Here is a 23,228-nt window from a genome sequence, read left to right as displayed (position 1 = left end):
ATACATATATATGTATGTATTGAAAAAGGAATACTAGATGTGATGTGCATCCAGAGAGATACATTTAAAACCATAGTAGTAATTAATACATACACGCCTTCAGCAGAACCACTATTAAATGAAGCTGATATAAGATGACTCCAATCGAATGACACTGTCCTGACTGCATCACTCGAGAAAGAAACTTGACCAAGAATGGAACTAGGGTAAAGGCCATTGTAATATGAGAGAAAGTAAAATCAGCAGGGAGGATGAAACAGGAAGAAGTTCGGAACATCGGCTTTGTTTTTGGTCAATAGAAAAGAGGAGGGAGAAGGAAAGGAAAGGAATGGGGAGAGAGAGGGGAGAGAGAGAGAGAGAGAGGGGGAGAGAGAGAGGGAGAGGGAGAGGAGAGGGAGAGGGAGAGGGAGAGGGAGAGAGAGAGAGAGAGAGAGAGAGAGAGAGAGAGAGAGAGAGAGAGAGAGAGAGAACACATGTGACAGGAGTGCTTTTATACTGTGAGTGAATGAGTGAAAATTTCAAATACACCGGTCTCAAGGTCTGCCTAAAAACAAGAGAGGAAATGTGCTGGGACTGTACTTCAGCATTCTGTTTTCCTCCAAATAGTTTAAATAAAATCATAATATTTACTACAGCTCTGTGGACACGCTCACAGAGTCCAGGACGGCAATAAATTAGTATTATGCAAATTGTTTCCCACAGAATACAGTCCTTCTTGGTTATCTTCAACAGCCCACAGGGAAGGGAAGAATGGGTTCTGGGAGGCACGGTTAGACCAGATTATACTCCTTCAGGTTCAGCTGCAGGATGGTGTCCTTGACGGCAGCGAAGACGAAGCGGATGTTCTCAGTATCTGTGGCGCATGTGAAGTGGGAGTAGATAATCTTGTCACTGTCAGGGTTCAGGTCCACGAACATCTTCAGGATGAATTCTCGAGCGGCCTGGGCATCTCTCTGGGGTCCTGTTTGCCAAGAGAGGAGAAGCCAAGTTTGTTACGTGGTACACTCCACAACTGTTCATCTGTTTAATCAGCACACATTGTGTATGCCCTATGAAGACCACTCTGTATTCCAGATCTCTATTAAGTTCACTGTGTGATGATATGCATTGGTTTGTACTTTCTTATGCTTACAAGGTGTTTCTTATGCCTCATCCATTGCCCATGATAATTTTGTTTAGAAAAATTAGAAACCTGTGATGGTTAGTTTTAAATGTCAAGTTGCCACAGTCTAGAATCACCCGAGAAGGGGTCTCAGTTGAGGGATTATCTAGATCAGGTCAGTCTGTGGGGATGTCAGTGGAGGATTGTTAATTGATGTATGGAGACCCAGTCCATTGTTGGGGGCACCATTCCCCAGGCATGGGGTCCTGAACTATACAACAAGAGAAAATGCGGCAAGCAAGGATGCATTATTCTCTGTGCTCTTGCCTATGGATGCAGCATGACTACCTGTTTGAGCTCCTGCTTTGATTTCCTCAAAGATGGACTGTAACATGGGACTTGTAAGCCACACAACCCTTTTTCTCTCCAAGTTGCTTTTTGTTAGCGTATTTTATTACAGCAACAGAAATGAAACCAAAACATTGTTTGTCCCTGCTTGCTTCCTATTGTGGGGATAAACACCAAGACCATAGCAATCTGGGGAAGAAAGAAGATATTTCAGATTATAGTCTATTATGAATAAAGGCCTGGGTAGGAATTCAAGGTAAGATTCTAGAGGCAGGAGCTGATGCAGAGGCCATGGAGGAGTGCTGCTTACTGGCTTATTCCTCATGGCTTGCTTAGCCTGCTTTTCTATACAACTCAGGACCACCTGCCTGGGGATGGCATCATCCAAGTGTGCTGGGCCCTATATCAATCATTAATCAAGAAAATGTCCTCTGAACTCACTTACAGGCCAATCTGATGGAGGCATTTTTCTCCAGTAAGGGTCCTTTTTTCAAGATGCCCCTCCTTTTTTCCCCCCAAAAGTAAGGGTCCTTTTTTAAGCTGACAAAAAATAATGAGCACACTCGTATAATAATTTTGTAGTTGATTCTTAGATACAACCCAAACACAGACACAGTCAAAGAAAAAAATAAACTGGACCTTGTCCAAATTAAAAAAAAAACTTTGTTATCAAAGTCCATTATCAAATGAAAAATATATGCAATTCATATACCTGGTAAGGATTTAGCACTTAAAATATATAAAGATCTCATATATATCAACAGAAAGTAAACAACCTAATTAAAACTGGACAAAATACTTGAACATTCTTGCAAAATAAGTTAACAAATAACCAATGAGCACACAGATGCTTAACTCTGACACTTATTTAGGGAATGCCAAGTGAAATCATGAAGTAGTCTTCCCATCTACTAGCCTGGATATCATTTTAAAAGGGATAAAATAACCTTTGGCAACAGGTGAAGTCTGCAACTCTGCTACTGGTAGGCAGGCAAAATGGTAATGGCCACTATGGAAAACAGTTCAGTGATTCCCATGTAACCTAGTAATTCATGTAGTAGGCGGACATGCTCTAAATGAATTGAAAGGAGGGCATTTCGTAGGTGAACATACAGTACCATCAGTCACAATAGCAAACAGAAGTAACTCGACTGGATAAGCCAAAGGTGGTTAATGAAGTTCTGATAGATGGTATAACATGTATAAATTTTTAAAACACATTCTGAAATCAACATGCTGAACATAGACAAATACTGTGTGACTTGACTTATACATAGGCTATAGAGACAGAAAAGCAAGGGGACAGCATGCATCGGGGAAGACAATGGGGTGTTACTGCTTAGCTGGAGTGGTGGACGCATTGGCAATAGCTGTAGTTTCCTAAATGTAATTTATGTCATGACTTACATATTCAAATTATAATTGAAATGTTCTGTATGGTATTTTTTTTAATCACATTTAAAAACTAACAATGTGACATGCTCCAGACCATTTCTAACTGTGTGCAGGATCAATCACATCATATATCAATCAAGCAGTTTAACACTTAAACAGATTCTGGCAAGTGTGAGTTTAAACCTTCTAAATCACTAACATCCAAACAGCATCAGGTGCTGAGCAGGTACACTGTGCACTGTACCACTGTGGACCTGTTTCTCTCCACTGCTGCAAGTCAGTTCTAGACCAGGAGAAGGAAGTGTCACTTCTTTTCTCCTAGGCAAGACCTCCCAGGATCACAATGTGCGTTTTCTACGTAAGCAAACACTGCTGAGGCCTAACCAACTCTAAGGACCTTCATCCCGAGTCTCAGGCAGACAACTTGAGAACTTTCAGAATAACCCTATAACAGATTTGGGCTCATAGCCACATCCCACACTGCCAGGGGCTGCAGCAAAGAGCTAGGAAGTAGAGTCTTCTCATTTGTACAAGTAGTAACAAGAGTGCTCTGAGGTTTGGGTGACTAAGGCTAGCAACATGAAAAATGAAAGTGTGCTAGTATCTAGGTGTTACATATGTGAAATAGTGTTCTGCCCTTAGCAATGTACTGTCAACTCACTGCTTCCACAGCAGCTCTGAACACTTAAAACAGAGACTAAGGCTGGCAGGTGTGAGAAGGCTGCCATTTCCCCAACTATTATTCTTATTCTGTCAGGGAAGGAAAAGACTCCAACTTTTGTGTGTGTGTTTATTCTATAGAACGAAAGAAATAGATTCGAGGTCACTGAAGTGCACTTGCAGTGTTCTATGTTTTAAGCATAAATTATGTTATTGGAGCACACAGCACTACAAAGAAATGGGTATAGCCATCACAGCAGGTGCAGAATTTCAAAGTCTCTAGGAACAATTCTGCAGAGTTCAAGTCCATGTGGAAACAGTCATTTCAATTCCTGATGAGAAACACAGAGATGGCATTCATCTGATTAAGACCTCACAAGGAAGACATGTGCAGCTGTGATAATATCTAAATAAGTGTATTACAAACCATCACTGTAGTGTGCTCAAAAGTTTTTCCAGTCTTAGTTCATCTTCCAAGGGCTTTGGATCTCATGAAACAACTTTGTCTTCTTAAGAACAACAAAGCCATTGCCTTTTTAACTTAGCTGTGGCCATACTTCCTTTAGACATTATGTGTCCATTACAGAAGACAACAGTTAAAATCATCTTCAAATTCCAAAACATTTACAGTAAGCTCTTTTTGTCAGGAAATTTCTTGTAGTGATGAGGATTCAGGAAGTGGCAGTCCTGCAAAAACCCACTACAGAAAACCTGGAACTGCAGTGCAGGCAGCCAGCACATGGCTGAGGGTGAGCAGCTGGGCTCAGGCAGCGTCTGCTCTGAGGCTGCGCACTGCTATCTGTCTGTATCCAAGCAGGAACACAGGGGGCCCACAGAGCCACTGCTGTAAATGGTGTAGCCATTCTCTCTCCACTCTCCACTGACACACCAACTCTGAAGAGAAATTAAGCGTGCCTTCTGGGTGTACAAACAAGCATTCGTGTTTCTATCTGAGGCAGGTGGTTCTTGCTTCTGTTCTCAGATCATGTGCTTACAGGAGTGGTCTACAGGAGTGCCACTGAGGGGGAGCAGGTACACCATATATAGTTGTTTCCTTCCACAGCTTCCTTAAGAACACTGAGGCAATCTCAGGCACTTACCATTTGCTTCTGAGTTAGTGAGAAAAATAGAAGGAACAAAGAGAAAATGCTATCTAGGCTAAGACAGAATTTGTTCTTTCAAAATAGCCAGGCAAACAGGAAAATGCACTTGGAGAGATATGAACTTGCTGACAAAAAATAGTCCCTGTCTCTAAGCGGTTGGCTGTGCAGCCAATCATACACACGCATGTGCGATGCCAACTTCAGCTGTTGAGCATTTCCCTTCCTCAGGTCAGCACCACACCTAATGCATACAGAGCAAAAGGGCACCTAGACCTTCAGAGAAAGCTATGCAGCCAAAGGGATCTTTAATCTCCAAAGGGTCACCTCTCTTAGAGAGCTTTTGGAGGGACAAAACTACTATAGTGTAGATGCCTTAGATTTCCTTTGTTGACGATGTCATCTTGGGGCCCCGCTTGGGACTGCTGGGAGGCTGGAGGTGGATACAATTAGTCAACAAATTTTTCTCAGAGGGTTGATGTCCTGTCATTGAGAGCAATACAGTATAACTGGGAGATCTACTTTTTAATGATGAAAACAGTGCAAAGTCAAATGCTAGTGAGTGCTGCAGACCCTAAGTGCTACAGCAAGTGTGCTTAAATAATCACTAAGGATGGTGGGACTTCCCTTTCTTGGCCATGACAATCAGTTAGTCAAATACCTTACTTGGACACCAATCTTAGGACTTCTGCTAGTGAATTTCTCTCTAAGTAAATGCTGCCTGGACATTCAAGGACCACATTAATGTCACACATTTGGTTTTTTTTTTTTTTTTTTTTTATTAGCCTATAAAGCAGATCTCATAGCTATGGCTTTAAGGACCAGGAAAATCAAGTGACTCTAAATAGAATCCTAGAAATAGGAAGGGCCTAGACTAGGATTTGAACTTCAGTATATGTAGTAGTTTGAATATGAATGTCCTTCATAGACTGGGATATTTCAACACTTGGTCTTAGGAGGTGAGGCTCGCTGTAGGAAGTCAGTGGGGGCGGGCTCTGAGCGTTAAGTCTTGCTTCACATCTGAATCTTTCTGCTTGGGCAGTGTTTTAGAGATGTGCTCTTAGCTTCCCCACTCAGGTCATCATGCCTGAAGCTTGCTGCCATGCTTCCCCATCATGATGGACTGACTCTACCTTCTCTAAGTTTCTTGATCATGGTTAACAACAGTATAATACAGTATAGCAACTTCGGAAGTGAGCTCCTTACCAGAGAGAGGCAGGTGTGAGTAGCAAAATAAAAGAGAAGGAAACTGGAAATGATAGTGGCTAATAGAAAAGGCTACTGAATTATTTATTCTCTGAGCTGGTTATTTTGAAGTAACTGAGAACTTGTTGCTTTCCCCATAACTTTTAACATTAGGGATAAAATGTTTTATGTCATTACAAGTCAGGGAACAGTAACTTGTTCTCTAGCATGCCTGCCATCACGGACCCTGTGGCTCCAGGCACTATACCATGCTGCCTCTATCCACTAGTGTTAACAGCACAAGTCTTTCTCAGCTGTGAGGCTGGCACAAGGTGCCCACTTACCATCATATTCTGGGAAGTAGTCGACTAGGTGGGAATACATAATTTTCTCCTCTAGAAGATCTTTCTTGTTTAAGAACAAAATAACAGAGGAGTTCTGGAACCAAGGATATGTGATAATTGTTCTAAAGAGTGCTTTGCTCTCCTCCATTCGGTTCTGTGGAAAAAGAAAATCAGAAAAAGAAGGAGTGAATTACTGATGATACAACTGGTCAACTGGCTGATTTCTTAAGTCAACCCATCTTCTGTGTGCTTCTGATTTTTAAAGCCTGAGTTGAACTTGTATGGATTTATATGCAAATGATTCATGGCACACATTGACTATTTTCATTATGCCAACTCTCAGGTCAGCAAGCAGAAGAGAATAATAATAAAAATATGCTGAAATAACTTCTTAGGTTTGAAAAGAAAGTAATCAGGATCTAGATGACAAGGCTGTATCTGACATATTACAATAAATTCTACCAGAAATATTCATTCATAACCAAATACTTAAAATACGAGTTAAGCAAAATGCCAGGATTCACTTTGTATTTTCTAAATTATGTTTATTTGAAGTTTCACTATGCTTTAAGCATTCAAAGTTACTTAATTGCCCCTAAGCACATCTAGAGTACCACCACCACGATGGACATGCATATATACACACTCCTGAGCCAGCAATACCTGGGATCACCACTGTTCTTTGGTGTCCTTTCTCCATCTTTCTTCATATGCACAACTATGTAGAAAACAACAAAAATCTAGCTTTTGTTTGTTTGTTTTGAAGACACAGTTTCACTGTGTAGCCCTGCTTGGCCTGAACTATGTAGACTGTACTGGCCTTGAACTTACATAGATCTACCGGTTTCTGCTTCCCTAGTGTTGGATTTAAAGGTGTGCATCACTCTGCCTGGCAAAAAATATAGTATTTCTTCTTTGGCACTTATAAATGTGCTTAACCGGGGTAACACTTTCAAGGTTAGTTTGGTGACAGAAATCCTAATGGTTTCTCAAGAAATTAAGCCAGCATATTTGCATACACAAAGATGCTAATGGAGGGTACCCGAGTCAAGATATCCTCTCATACTCATCAGCAAAACAGCACAGAGCCCCACAGCTTCTTTCTCAACCAGCTGCCGCTCTTACAGTAGTGTGTGTGTGCACGCGTGCGTACACACGTGCGTGCGTGTGAGTGTGTTCACATGCCATGGCACAGCACATGTGTAGAGGTCAGAGGACAACTTTCTCTTTACACTGTATGGTGGAAAAGCTTGGTGGCAAGCACCCTTTATCCTCTGAGGATCAGATCCTCTGATCTCATCAGCCCCCCCCTAATAATTTAATGATTTAATTTAATAATTTAAATTAAATGATTAATTTATTTAGGTTTTCTTTCTTTCTTTTTTTTTTTTTTTTTTTTTTTTTTTTTTTTTTTTTTTTTTTGGAGAAAGGGCCTATTATGTAGCCCTGGTTAGTTTGGAACTTAAGTAGATCAGGCTGGCCTCAAACTCACAGAGATCCACCTGCCTCTACCTCCCTGGTGCTAGGATAAAGGAATGTCCCACCATACCCAGTCAAATCAAGCAATTTTAGGTAAACATAGATGAAGCATTACTTTACAGCTCAAGCAAGTTTTCATTTCAATGCATGCATTTCTCTTTCACAAAACGGACCCACATGCCGTTAAACACATTTTACTGTCTGCATGCCTTCCACTGGTTAACACAGCCAGTGCTAAACCTTTTTATTTATTTATCTACTGAGACAGTCTTAATATGAAGTACAGGTTGGCCTCAAACTTAGGATCTTCCTGCTTCAGCTTCCTGAGTGCTGGGATTTTAAGCATGTGCCAATGTGCCTTGCTTAAATTTTAATACCCAGAGTTTATATTCTATGAAATATGAAGACTTCACTGAAGCTTCAGATTTTATAGACTGAAGTTTTTGAGATTGGAGAAAAGTGGCCCCAAGAACTGAAAGGCCAGAGAAGAGACTTGACTGTGGGTCGAGGAGGGCCCAGTATCCCTAGGTGAGAGATTACCTGTAGAGAAGTTCTAACAAGCCATTCTGTAGCTTTTAAAGGAACACTGTCTAAAGAAAGAGTGGGTAAAGCCTTTTTTGAGTATGGTTAAGACCATTTGTTAGAAAGACTCACTTCTGTCCTTCCAGTTCTCCAGAAGGGGCTGCTGGGCTCCTAGGGAACAACACCCTGTACTGGTTCTTTCCGGCTCTGCATCCCTTCCAGGCGGGCAGCTAGACTCTGACTTAGGGAGCACAAGGTGTGTGAACTGAGCCCCCAGGTTCCGGTGGAATCTGTTGGAGGGAGTTCCATACCGAGCCTCTAGGAGGACTGTCAGGACAAGCTCTCCTCAGGCCAGCACTGGGTCCCTTAGAGCTGTAATCCTACTCAGGTCTACTGCTTAGTCCACACTGCCAGCAGAGCCTGCTAAGAACCCATCCTGCTGAAGCTCCAGCAAGGGGTGCCATTTGTGATGGATTTGGCCTTGAATACTGGGAGGAGCGCTGATGGCTCACCCTTAGAGCTGTAATACACTGTCACTGAGTGTGTCCTACAGCAACATTCTAATAGTGCTAGCTCTATTCTTTCCCAAGAGGTAAGAGGCTTATTTCAGAACTTTACTCCTCAAGGAAAACCCCTATACACCCCATCCCCAGGAGGACATATTTTCAAACCAATGTGCTCTGTATTGGAGCAGAGCTAAATCCTAAGTGCACTGCCTTTGATGTTCACAAGCCTCACTCACAAGGGAGTGAGCATGAGGAATAATTGACTCTGCTCCGAAACCCAACCTTGGAGGGAACAGCATGTCCCAGGAGGCACGCAGCTCTTGCTTTCTGTAGTTTGTAAGAGCAGAAGGTTCAAAGAGAAAAACAAAGAAAAGCAATGAATGAGATGTATATGGCCAATGATGAAAATAATTGAGTTTCTGTTCACTCTGAAGAAAAGCAGCCTGTGGGGTGGCATAATCTCACAGCCCTCTTTTCTTAGGGTTTTAATAGAAAATGTCCAAGAGGATCAAAGAGGACCCAGTACAGGTTTCTGCATTAACTGGATGAACTGGCCTCCACCTAGCCCCAAGGAAACTTTGATTGCTTGTTACTCAACTACTATTTCTGAACCTAGCCATGTAGCTTTGAAAGCTAGAGATGGAAGGCACCTGTGAGGGTGGGGTCTGCCTGGTCTTTCTTCCTTTTGGGGTAACAGAGAAAGGGCATGTGCTCGACTGCAGGTATCTAGACTCGGTGAAGGCTTTCCCAGCCCATGTTGTAGTAGTGAGCTGGAGGCGTTTACTCCTAGCTCTGGACCAAGCCTCCAGCTCCATGTCCATAATTGCAGCAGGATAGTGTGGCCAGAAATCTCCTTCCCATGGCTGTCAGACAGAGCAGTGCTCAAAGTCACAAGGAGAGTTCTCACCCCTCACCCTCTAATTGCACTGCTTTGTAATGCAGTCTCCTAACACACAACTGGCTAATGCTAGCTACAGGCTAAAGCGCAGTCCTAGCCTGGTATTCACAGCTTGATAGCCTGATGCACATACCTATTAATCTGAGCCCCTCCACAAATGCTCTTCTCCATAAAGAGATCCCATGTCACTGCCAGCACGCAGATGTGACTGCACGTTCTTGACCCAACTCCTAATCCTTCGGGCCCAGGTCAAGTGCCCTTCCCCACACCATCCTTCTTTGGGCCTCTGGGCCTTACTCCCTCTCCCACCTGGCACTGTTGTGCAGTGAACAGTCCCTGCCTGGAACTGCTGAAGAGGGCTATCCCACTGGAGCACGCACGGTCCACATGGGAGATGGGGTCATATAGGAAGGAAGGGCATGATCGGAGTGAGTCAGAGAAGGATCAAGAACGCAGGGAGTTTTGCATTGATGCTCGACAGAATGAAGGACCACCGAGAGCAAAAGTGGAGTGAGAGAAACACAAACTGAAAAACAAATCTGAAGGGGCTGTGTTCCCAGAGAACCATTTCCCAGGGCTCTGAGTTTAGGAACTTGTGCATTAAATAAGGAAATGCTCTGTTTTGGGTACTAGACACATTTCCTCCTTATTTGCATTGTGTACTGCGGGCAAGGATGGTGCAAACATGGTAGGTTCTATGAAGAGCACACAATTCTCTAAGGATCCAAAAGTAACCTCTGTGATTACATCCTGTCCATCTCCAACACTGGAGGTGCTGTGGGACCACTTAGGTGCAGTACACCAAAAAGCCAGGGCATGTTCACTGGACTAGACCCCACTTAGAAGGTGGTTTTCTGCAGGCTGGAGTCTGGTCCAGGTCTGCATGAATAGTTACTGAAACGCCTAACAAGACTGTCTAATGTCAGCCCACTTTACAGCTCGGCCGCTCACAGACAGAGGCTGTATTTTCCCAGTCCTCTTCAACAAGTTGGTACTTCTCTCTGTACAGTCAGCTTCAAACTAAGGTTTGAACACCTCTTCTAATAGCCTTTCCATCTCATGCTTCTGTCACTAATATACCCATGCTCTTTCTTACAGAACTGTTTTTGTATTTTTGATTGTGAGCTTGGCCTTTAATGGCTGAACCATCTTTCCAGCCCCAGAGTTGTTTTTAAACAAAACAAAACAAAACAAAACAAAACAAAACAAAACAACACAACACACACACACACACACACACACACACACACACACACACACTAAGTGGACAACAAGATCCTTAACTCTTTTACCTGAGACAAATCTGTAGGAAGAGAGTACATTCCTGAATGAATGTGTGTTGACATGGGCATGGCCACGCGAGGGACCCCAGTGCCTCCTCCCTACAGCAGCGGCAAAGCATTGACCCGGTGGCCAAGCCTTCCTTGGTTCTGAGTGATAATACTGACCGTGTGTGTAAAAATGTCCACTGTAGCTTTCTCCTGGATGTCTGCAGCCCCAGACTCCTCCTATGAAGATGAGCTAAACCAGCCTCCCTGTTCTGCTGCATGCAGTAACTCCACCACCCGGGTAACTGTGTCACAAACGGAGCTTCTGGGCCTGCAGCTTCTCCACCTGAGATTCCGGGATCCCAACTTTTCTGTCTGGTGTTTGTCTTTCCTTTATTCCCTTGCTGCCCCAGTCAGCTCAAGGCGCCTAAGTCACCTAACTGCCTCCCTCGTATTTTGCCCATTTTAGTAGCTTGATAAGGCATACAGAATTACACAGCTCACATAAGTAGATTAGTGCTTGTAAATACAAAACTGGATGCCAAAGACACAGACATGTAGAAAATCAGATCCCTTCATTCCTGAGGGCTGACAGTCATCTGTGAGTTATTTACAGCTGGGGTCTACTGCTGGAGGTAGGATGGAGCCCAGAGAAACCTAATGAAGCTTTCTAGAATACAGTGATGCCCTGCACTACCTGTCATGAAGGTAAGTGGTCCAGAGTGATGCCCTGAACTACCTGTCATGAAGGAAAGTGGCCCAGAGTGATGCCCTGCACTATCTGGAAATGATAAGGGTAAATGGTCCACAGTGTCACCTCCTGATGCCAGAAGCAGACAGATGGATGTGATTATGTTTCCCACATCTTCCATTAGAAAAGAACACCAGGGCCATCTAAATGAACAAGGTCAGACAGGCAGAATGTGCCTGCATTTGGGATCCTGTGTAGATGTGTAAATGTGCAAGTCTAGAGAATGGAAAGATTTCACTGGCTCCTTTTGAGCCAGATATTTCAAGTAAACAAGTGGCCTCAGCAAGAGGTCCTGACATGCTAGCACATTTGACTGCTAAGGCCTACAATGTCACCCAGGCCTCTTACTACTTTGTCCAGGCAGAGAGAGGATGCTTTTGAAATCCTCCACATGTTAAAGTGGGTAGCTTTAAAATCTCAGAAAATGCTCATATCCCAACCCAGGCAAAACCAAGACGACAACAAACACATTACATCAGTGAAGAAGTTAGGCAAGAAATAATTAGTTCCTTAGCTACCTCCCATTCTGCTATCCAAATCAGACAAGAGGGTAAGAAAGGACAGGACCCCAAACCCAGCTGCACATATCATATATTGTTTCCTCACTGCTTTCCCTAGACTTTGCAAATCTCGGCAAGCAATTATTTGAGATCAAATTAGGTGTGGCTGCAGGCCTGAAGATGGCTCCAGAAAGTTTTCATATTATGACAGCTTTGTATACGTGCAGCACGTTCTGCCTCCCAGGATGTGTAGAGAGGCAAAGGGACAGAAGACATTTGCCTATTCCCTCAACATCTAAGCTTCAGGCAGAGATGAGGTCACAGATGGGGCCCCTGTGAAGTGTGGTACACCAGTGTACTGCAGGAGAAAAGCAAGGGAGGAGGGGAGAAGGAGGGGCTTGGGAGGGACAGACAGGTCAAGAAGAGACAAAGGAGAGCAGGACACAAAAGAAGCAGCTGGAAAAATATGTGACTTTCTTTCGTGTATTTGTGCAGTCCTAGAACTCATAGAGACTACTTCCTTTACAGTTTTCTGGCATTCTAATTCAGTCACATGATCAAACAACAGTCTCCTTTCAAAGTCTATTTTACAACACATTGGTCTTTCAATTTAGCAATCACATATCCTGCCTTTTTAAAGCTGACATGTCAGTGAGCTAAAGCCCCACCCCCCCTTTTGAGACAGGGCTTCTCTGTGTAACAGTCCCGAACTCATTTTGTAGATCAAGCTGGTCATGGACTCATAGAAATCCACCTGTCTCTGCTCCCCAAGTGCTGGGATTAAAGGCATAAAGCTCCTCTTTTCTCCTGACACTCTTTACTGGATTGCTTCGTATCTTTAACATCCCCTGTACACATGGTGTGGCTTTTCAGTTCACTCCTATCCACCCTGCTTCCCATCCACACCTGCCTGCACCAGCACCTCTGGACAGTTTCGCTGGCAAACTCCTTTCTCCTTTCTCTTGTGTGGGACTGTGTTCCATAACCCAGACAACTGTCCCCGCTACCTTTAGAGCACTCTCCTGTCACGCTTCAAAATGAAATCCTGTGCACTGTTTCATGAGTGTCAAGTCTTCCCTCCACCACATATCCAGGAGCCTGTATTCCCTCACCAGTACTGGCTGCTTCTTTTAGTCTACGCCTAACGATGACCAGAGTGTTCCGCATTTCAAGCCTCTGAGTTGACAGCTACAGATTCTGTTTCTAGGGGCACTAATGTGAAAAGTCATACATTTCACACCACAGAGATAAAGACAGACCTCCAGAGTTGAGTAAAAACAACACTATATTCATCATTCCTGTTAGCATTCAGGCATCTGTGCTGGCCTGCCCTTAGGGTCCTGACAGGATACTTCCTCAGCTGCAGCCACTAAGAGCGCCCCCTGTGTGCATTCACTACATTTCCTTATGAAAGGTGGGCCTTGCCCACCTCCTGTCTCTTTCTCTTCCTTCGCTCTCATTCCCAGGGACCAGTCTCTGCCCCTTCTCTCCCCTCCCCTCAATAAACCTCCCATGTAGACCCTGTTGTATGGTTTGATTTCTTCGTGCCACATTTAAAATACAACAATTCCAACCTATCAGAAATTCTTTGAGTCTCCATTCATATAAAGAAACTTCAGCAATCACCAAGTGTCTAAGGATGCTGCACTGAACCAGTCATTAAAGATCCTTTGGATCGTTAAAGCAGCAGATCACTGTGCATGTCTGACTTTCTCTGAGCAACAGCCAGGTTTATGGCTCTAACAGACGGGCTCACCTTCGGTGCTCTCTTTTCGTGAACTGACTGCTGAGTCCTGTGGGTTTTGCTCTTTTTGTGTTCTGTTTGCATTCTTAGTATGCTGGAGTCATCTTGCGTTTTCTTATTAGTTTGTGGTTTTGCACATTAGGTATTAAATTATTTAGAGAAGTCTTAAGATTGAAGCACCTCACCTCAGTACTAGTAGGCCTCTAAATAGACAGCAGTCCCACTTATTGCAAAACTTTCTGTTTCCCAACAGGCCACCCTCAAAGCCAGCTGAGTTTCCTTTGTAGCTAGTTCGGGTATGCAGCCACAGCAGACCGCTAGCCTGCATAGGTGCTGTCGGCCGGCAAGGAGCAAAGTGTGCCTGAGCATCATCTTGCTTGCTTTGTTTTTCTTCCTGGTTCTATGGGTGATGAGCAGTAACTTGGCCAAACTGTTTGAGACTTTGGATAAGGGGAGACAGAAACAGGCTTCGAGAATATGTAGACAAAGATTACAGAGAACAAGCCTGAGCCAGAAACTCTGGGTACATTGAAAAGGACATAGACGACCAATCTATAAATATCAGAACTTCAGGCTGAGCCTGACACACTGTTTACATTCCTGTTTTCTGTCCTGGGACAGTCAAGGTGAGAGAGCAGGAAGGACAGTGGTACAGGGTTTGTTGTCTTCTCCTAAAATGCTTTTTACAGATGTGTCATCATGGTTCTTTGGCTAACAGGATGGGTGATATAGTGGGGTGAGAATTTGATTTGCCTTGTGTCCAAAGAGATAAATCTTAAGAATTTATATGGGTGGCATCTTTGTGTGTATGTATATTCCTGAATGTGAATGTGGGTGTACACGAGGAAGTCAGAGGAGAACTTTGGGTGAGTTGGACCTTGCCTGGGGGTTCTCCTGTCTTTATCTCCCTAGGAGTGCTGGGATTACAGACAGCAGCTGCATCTGGCTTTATGTAAACTCAGGCACTTGCCCTCCTCCAAATGCTCGTGCAGCAAGTGCTATATCTCCTGAGCATCCTCTGAGCTGCTCATCTGGGCAGCACTGGGCCTGGGCCGTCCATCACTGGTGCCCACTGAAGTTCTGTGCATTCACTCTACCCTCTGCGGACTGCAGGCCCAGGACTTTAATTCCCAGAGGAACAGACAGTAAGTAAAAGCTGATAAATAAAATAAGGGCTGAGAGTAAGTTCGGCACTGAAAGACAGGGGTGCACATAAGTAGATCAAGCTAGAACACCGAGAAGGAAGGAGGGATAAACCTGGTAGCTCAGAAAGTTTTCAAAAGAATACATAAAATATGCTAACTAAAAGTCCTTTAAAAATGAGTTTGGAGTGTTATATTCCTAAGGCTGTATTTCTGGACAATAATGACTGGATAGAATAGGATCCATACAGTTACAGGTGGGGTTAGATTTGTCCCGGGAGGCCATAGACCACTAACCCTTGTTATATGCACAACAGCATGGAATTTGTTTTAAAGGTTTATTTATTTTCATTTTTGTACATGTCTGTTTTGCCTGAATGTCTACCTGGGCACCACATGCATGCAGTGTGCCTGGGGAAGCCAGAAGCCAGTGTCAAATCCCCTGGAGCTGGAGTTACAGACAGCTGTAGACTGCCGAGCAGGTGCTGGGAACTGAACCTGTGTCCTCCACTAGAGCAACCAGCACTATGAACAGCGAAGCCGTCTCTCCGGCTTGAACAAAGAGAAATGAATTTTCACACTAATTTTCCTAGGTTAAGAGACTGATAAAAGAACAAGTTAAGAAATCTTAAGCCATAGAAATGGCTCAGTGGGCAACGAACATGCTACTAAGCCTGCTACCTCGAGTCTGACCCTGGGATCCACACGGCAGAAGGAGAAAAGTCACTCCTCTAGATCATCCTCTGACCTCCGCACACTTGCTGTGATCCACACAAACACAATAAATAGACAAATGTGAAAAGAGAGAAACATTTAGCAGGAAAATACTCTGAATCACTGGTAACATTAATTTGGGATCATTTACTAAGAATTCATGCTTAGAAGATTTGTAATATATAACAAACCCCATACATATAGAAAAAAGCTAAAATAAAGCCCTCCTTATACATGTCATAAAATCTTTGAGCCTTAATTTTATTGTCTTCTATTTTATAATTCTCCCATAGAATTTCCAATTTTCTTTCTCTTTGAAGGAAAAAGGTACCTATTTTCTTTAAAAGAGTTTTAAATCCTTTGTTTAATTTTTAATCTCAGGGCACTATATTTATTCAGGTGTTGCACACATCTAAAAAACCCTTTCCAGATGTTATAACCCACACATGTGGCATTAAAATTAGTAACATTATTGTGAAATAGTCCTTGTATAAAGAAGATAAAGACATACTTTTCATGCTGCCTGAAGTTGCTTTAAAAACGTTATACATGGATTGGGGAAATGACGCATTGGGGAAGTGCCTGCCATGCACATGTGACAAACCAGAGTTCAGATTCCCAGAACCTACATAAAGCTGGGCATGGCTGTACGTATCTGAAATTCCAGTGTTCCCACCATCCTGTGCACACATATCATATGTTACACATACGTACACATGCACACGCACACACACATGCACAAAGCAACTCTACAACCTTCTCAGTTAATGAGAGACTAGTAATAATCTATGTGTGGATTCACTCTGTCCCCATTCAACTTCCCTATATTCCTGTATCATTGGCCAACAGTATGAAGAGGAAACAACATTACAACTCCAGTTACTTAGCCTTGGTACCATTGAACAGTATGTTGGTGGTATTTAGGGGTCAACTGTGCCTAGAGGCCTGCATCCCTCACTAACCTGCAGGGTCCAGCGATTTCCTTTCTCCTCATTCTGTCAATGCTGCTATTTTGAGTACAAAGTCCCGGCATCATTAGCCACCTTACTCACTGCCCGTTTAAAAAGTCAGTGTCTTTAACTTCACTTACATGCAGTCTTGGTTTAAAACAGTATTATCTGAAACCTCTACAGTGTTCCACTATGTTTGGCATTAACAAACTTTGAGAAGCAGTACACACTATTTTTCTTTAAACTACAGGATAATATATAATGTCCACACGGCAGTAATTAATATGAAATGGGGAAGGTATCACAAACTTATGAGAAACTAAGAACCCTTAGACCAAAAAATCAAGTATGCACACAAAAAGCTAAAAACTTATTACACCGTGCTAATTTTTAAAATTTAAATATTTTTCTCCAGAGTTGCTCTTTTACTTTTTATCATGAGAAAAATCTACTGAATGATTTTTCAAGATTTTAAATAAAAATACTTTTTTTAAAACATGCAAAAAAAGAAGTTGGGCAGTCACACAAAAATCAAAACGAAACGACAACAACAAAACCCAAACAATCTAGACTACTGATGCTTTCCTTGGCACACCTGTGCTCTGGATGATCCAGAGGCGTGCAGATCTTTGTGACGCTAAGAGTCAAGAGCTAAGAGAGCTGAGACAATACAATGAAGTAAGGACCTATAGACTCAGCCAATAGACACAGGACAATCTCACAGAGCAAGTTCCTCTAGTCCGGTAAAGGAGGGAGCAGGGAGAGAGCAGAATGGAGGTTCAGGTAACAGGAAGAAAACATGAGTATACATCAGAGAGGGGCTGGGGGCAGCTAGCTCAGAGGTAGCTTGTGCAAGGCCCTGGTTATAATCAATATCACAGTATGTGTACACACACACACACACACACACACACACACACACACACGCTCCCTTGACACCAAAAAATAAAAAGCACAATCTCTGATTATATTAAGTGCTACTACAGGGAGCCACTAAGTGCATGGTTTCCAGGTTTAGTGAAAGAGCCTCTGAGATTTAAAATCTCTGGGGCTAGGGTTGGAGAAATGGCTCAGCATTTAAGAGCACTTGCTGTCTTTGCAGAGGTCTGGGGCTTTGGTTCCCATAATTCATGTCTGGCAACTCACAGCCGCCTATAACTCTAGCTCCAGGAGACTCAACACCTCTTCTGGCCTTTCTGGGTACCAGCACTCCCAACTGCCATGGGATGAAGTAACTGTTAAGGTATCCACACAATATAAATGGGTGGAAGAATATTACAAGTACAGACGTGAAACTATAGTATTTCTATAATAGGGCTATATGATAGAGAAAAAATATAAAGTTCCAAAGAAATATTAAATAAAAATGCCTTATAATTAAATCTCTATTTACCTGAAGTTACCCTGAAAGCTGGAGAGAGAGAGAGAGAGAGAGAGAGAGAGAGAGAGAGAGAGAGAGAGTGTGTGTGTGTGTGTGTGTGTGTGTGTGTGTTTGCACATGCACTGTGATACTGATTGTAGCCAGGGCCTTGGCACAAACTACCACTGAGCTAGCTGCCCCCAGCCCCTCTCTGATTTTTGCCCAAGTATTTCCCAGGTGCTCGTGCATTTGGGGGAGTGGCAGTGGTGGGAGAAGGTCTGTGCCACAGAGGATCATCCTTTAAGTGTCAGAATGATCAGGTTCAACATTTAACATTACAAAACTTTCTACAGAAAACAAGCAACACAGTGAGCAGAACTGTGGATCCCGACAGGGAACACTGGCCAACAGGCCAATAATACTTTCATCATGTTTCATATCTGAAAATGCTATACCTAACCAAAATACCAATTATACTTGAGGGCAGAATATGTACAGTTACACGGGTGAGATTTCAATGCTTTCAAAGGTCCTTTGGACCCTTACTCAGAAAACTTCAGGAGGATATGACAGACCAAAATAAAAACATTACATCAAAAAGGAAGTCAATACAGGATCCAAGAATTAGGAACTCAACACAAGAAAGGGTCAAATGAATTTTAAGGATGACAATGAAGTAAGGGTTCAGGCTGATAGCTTGGAGGGTGGAACCTTAGGTTTGAAATCACATGGTTTCAAAGTCACTGTTATTTCCTTCCCCTACTTAGCCACAGTGACAATATCTGCCCTCAAGGAATTAGGAAAATGTTACCACTGGAAATGTAGGGAGCAAGGGAAGTCCTGTATGAACATGTGTTAACAGAGGCATGGTCTCAGCTCTCTAAGAATGGCAAAGCCTTCCCCAGGCTGCTCAGAGTGGTGCTAAAGCCTTCCTCTGGTCCAAGTGGGTATGCTGATAGTGTGTGCAAAGTGACCACCAGGGCTTTCTTCCCCAGGTGTTTAAGGCTGGAAGACTACCCCCTGCCCAGCCTGCTCCTCCCTAGATTAGCTAAACCTGCCTCCTTGTTCGTCTGTATAGAATAACCCTGCCTTCTTGTTTAACTGTATATAATGACCATTCTGAGCTTCTGGGGGCTGTGGCTCCTCCAGTCAAGAGCCCAGATCACCCGATTCTAGATTTTCTGTGTGCCTGTGTTTCTGTCTTTATTTCATTCCCTTGCGGCCCTTGTCAAGTCAAGTCCCCAAGCCTGCACAAGAACAAGGCACAAAATGCGCAATGCTAGAGAACATGCCTCAAGCTTAGATGGAGCAGGACCACAAAGTGTAGTGAGAGATGCCTATGAGAGCCTGGTTGTTAGCCAGGCAAATCTTTTCTGTCTCTGTCTAGTTTCCTGGTTAAGAGTCCCATCCCACTTCCTCACAGATGAAAGACAATCTGGTGACAGACACACTAGTAAGAGTCAGCATCCTCAGCTATTTTTTTTTAATGGAATACATCAGTACTCGCTTTTTCACTTAAACCTGCACATCATCGCAACTGAAGTAGCGTCTTTTTCTAAAGCTGTCATTTCAAGGGACTGACCATCTAAATCCCAGGCAAGGGAAACCTAGTCAATGGCTTAGGCTTTCCTAAAATGACCCTGGATGTGTCAATAGATTCACCACTGTTCTGGAAAACAGAGAGAGCAATTGTAATGTTCACTCCTCCAGTTAGCTTTTAAGGGAAGACCTTTGGAGAGCCTTTTCCTAAAGTATGCACTACAGTAAACGCCAGGCCTAAACTGCTTCCCACTAAAACAGCCACAGAGGGTGACAGGAGTGGGCCAGTGAAGGATGGGGCATTTCACCGGGGATTCCGGGCTACAAACTCCCGTCCTGAGTAGTGGAACACTTTTGAAGTACACAGGCTCTAAACATATAGGAGATCCTTATCATTCTCTTTTTCATTGTTTAGGGTCTTCCAGGAAGGTATGAAGATCTGTGGATGCTTGAAACTATATAAAATGATTATTTATATATACTAAATATATATATTATATATTATGTATATAAAGTAGTTTTCATCTAATCTGTACATCCACATATCTTAAGTATCCCCTGGAGCAATTGTATCAGTTAATACAATATAAATGCTATGTGACTAGTCATTGAAGAAACAACAGTAAGAACTGCCTGTATGTGAGGACCCCTTGTTATTATTATATATTTTCCATCTGTGCTGGGTGAATGTGGATAAAGAACCTTGGTAATGGAAGGCTGAATGTACTTAGATAAAAGTTATGACAAATGCTAATATTTTTCTCTTGTCACTGGGACAGGTCTTCCAGGCCAACAGCTGTTGCTCTGACTGTACTACATACAAAGTAAACGTATATACATTGACATTTCTCTAAAACAGTGTTTTCCAAACTACTGGTTACATTATAAGATAGTCTCCACAGCAGCCCAGGCAGACAAAAGCATACCAACACACAGACGAAAGTAGTTTCACAAAAACAATACTCGGCTGTGTGATATATCACACACTGTATTATACTCCATTTCATTTTGTTCTCCACAGATACTGAGTGCAGTCTTCTGCATTGAAAGACTTATTTAGCAAGACCCATGGATGTGACTAGGTCAGGCATAGTACTATGTAACTCTAATCCTTGCACTTAGAAGGCTGAGGCTTAAATTGTGTGTTCAAGGCCAATCTAGGCTATGTAGCAAGCCCATACCACAAAAGCAAACAATGGTTGAATACAAGGCTCTGGCTTCAATTCCTAGCAGAACAAGAACAATAAAAATAAATCTGGCAATTCTTTCTTTTCCATACATTTTAAAAGATCCCAACAACCTCAATTATACTGACTCTTGTATTTATTTTAAGACTATCTGAAATATGGACTGGACACCTAACCCTTTAAAATATAAAATATAAAACCCAACAAACCAAACTAACTTGCCAATGCAGCTTTACTTAACTGGGAACTAGAAGTACTAATAAGAAAAAATAAAGTATAAAGAGGGTTCTGGATTCTAATACAACTGCCGTTGTCAGTGGTCATTTTCATGCTCATCTTTAGATAAAGAAACTGTGAGTAAGTCACGGTCATTTCCAAGAGGCCATACAAAAACTGATCCCATCAGCCTTATTCTACCTGAGAGTGTAATTTCCTTTATTGTCTTTATCTTTCTTGATGCCTTCCTAGTCAGCAAACTGGAAAAACAATTCACCCTTCCTCTGAAATCTCAACTGTGACTGCCCATTAACCTCGAGGCAGTTTCTAGGAGTGTAAGTCAGTTCTCTAACTTATATCTCCCAACACCCAAACACTAACCTTGTGGTGGAGTGAACAAGTGTTTTTTGTTGTTGTTGTTGTTGTTGAGTGAATGCACATTTTCAGAAGGTTGAAATGGACATCTATCTCAATAACCGCAGAGGTGTCGTAGCATGGCGGAGGAGGGCTGCAGCTCTCACCTGCACAGCGAGTGACTCAGCAGTCCTGTGAGTGACTCAGCAGTGGCCTGAGTCGAACCCCTGGCAGAGCTCTGGCTTTGCAAGTTCTTCTTGTTTAGCACATTCCTTTAATGGTTTTATGAGCAACTCCCGTGTACAGGTAATGGGGTCCTCCTAGTGATCAAAGGTGACTGAGGGAGCCAGAGGTATCTCAAGTATCAGTCAGCCCAATGGGGGTCAGTGACAGCTGACTTTCCCCAAACTTCTGGTAACACTTAATTCTGGAAGACTTCCCTAGTTCTTTGTGTGGTGTGGCCCATAAAATGTGCTAGTTTTCTATTTTCCCTGCCAATAATGTCAACAGAGTAGGAAGTGCCCTAGGTGGTGTGGTGGTTTAGATGAGAATAGCCCTGTAGATGCATATATTTGAATACTCAGGCCCCAGTTGATGGAACTGCTTGGGAAGGATAAGAGGTAGCTTTGTTAGAGGAGCTGTATCACTGGGGGTGGCTTTGAGGCTTTAAAATTCACCAACATTCCCAGTACTTCCCCAACACACATGTGGATCCAATGTGAGCACCCAGATTCTGTGCTAGCCAACAAGTTTGCAGCTTGCTGCCACACCTCCCCACCATGACGAACTCTTAACTCTCTGGAACCATAAGCAAAATAAACCCTTCCTTCTATATTGTTTGGTCACAGCAAAAGAAAAGTAATGACATTCTGTTATATTCATAGATCAGTGCTCAGCCATTATCAGAGAGGCTTCCTCTGTGGTAGATGGGAACAAATACTGAGACCCACAACTGGACAATGTGCAGAGAGTGAGAGACCTTGCAACACTCAGTCTTGAATGGGATGCCATCATCAAATCTCTCCCAGGGATCAGGGAACTGTGTAGAAGAGAGGTAGAGAGACTGTACAAGCAAGAGGGAATGGAGGACACCAAGGAAACAAGGCCTTCTAGGCACAGCAGGATTGATGCACAGACTCACAGGGGCTGTGGTAGCACGTACAGGGCCTGCACAGATCAAAGTCAGATGAGGTCCCAACTTTGAGATGGGGAAGTAGATACAAGCCCACTCTAACCCAGAAGCCACCTTTAATTGATAACCACCGGCAAAGGGAAAATTAGTTCTCTCTGATGGAGTGCTACTGGGTATACAAATCACACTTTAAGGGTAGGCCCCGTGCCTAGTAGGAGATGGCCAATGAACTCAACAGTGTTTTGTAGGTTTTCTGTCTCCAAATGCTTTGTGTGGGCTTTCTTTTAAACCTTACAGTCTTTTGCTTATATATCGTGGTTTTGGTGTTGGTGTTTTTATGGGATTTCTGTGTGCACAAATGTGCATCTCTGTATCTATGTGCTTCATGTGCTTTTTTTTATTGGCTCTTTTTTCTATTTGTTTGTTTTGTATTATTCTGGGTTGTTTTTATATTTGTTATTACTACTGATACCTGTTTGTTTTTTAATGAGACAAAGAGAAAGGGTGTGGAATTAGGTAGATGAGAAGGATTTGAGAGGAGTTGTGGGAAGAGAAACCGATTTCAGAATATATTGTATGAAAAAAAATCTATTTAAAAAAAAAGTAACTAAGATAGATGGATTGTGTGGCTTTTCTACTTGAAGATGTGAGGCCTCAAGTAATCCTGTATGAAAACTCAACATGTGTCTGGCATGTAATTACTAAAATGAACATGTAAGCAACATACATGCAGTCTTTTAAGGTAGCTGTATTTGTTTCAGAAAACACAGTGAAGAAAAGACCCAAGCAAGTGGTTAGCTGGGACAGGCAAAGATTTATAATGGGGGTGGAG

General features: G+C 42.9%; 1 protein-coding gene across 1 annotated transcript in view; it reads right to left on the bottom strand.

The window, feature by feature from the left end:
* Nucleotides 1-399: 399 nt before the first annotated feature.
* LOC114696911 (guanine nucleotide-binding protein G(q) subunit alpha) overlaps nucleotides 400-23,228 on the bottom strand; it is a 244,237-nt gene continuing 221,408 nt past the window's right edge. Inside the window, exons 6-7 of the mRNA XM_028874873.2 lie at nucleotides 6,135-6,288; nucleotides 400-961 (exon numbers count right to left, since the gene is read on the bottom strand). Coding sequence (XP_028730706.1) covers nucleotides 771-961; nucleotides 6,135-6,288 — 345 coding nt within the window. The 3' untranslated portion in view covers nucleotides 400-770. The remainder of the gene's footprint in view (nucleotides 962-6,134; nucleotides 6,289-23,228) is intronic.

The sequence above is a fragment of the Peromyscus leucopus genome, chromosome 1 (assembly GCF_004664715.2).
Source record: "Peromyscus leucopus breed LL Stock chromosome 1, UCI_PerLeu_2.1, whole genome shotgun sequence".
Taxonomy (NCBI): Eukaryota; Metazoa; Chordata; class Mammalia; order Rodentia; family Cricetidae; genus Peromyscus; species Peromyscus leucopus.
This window is presented reverse-complemented; position numbering and strand designations above follow the sequence as displayed.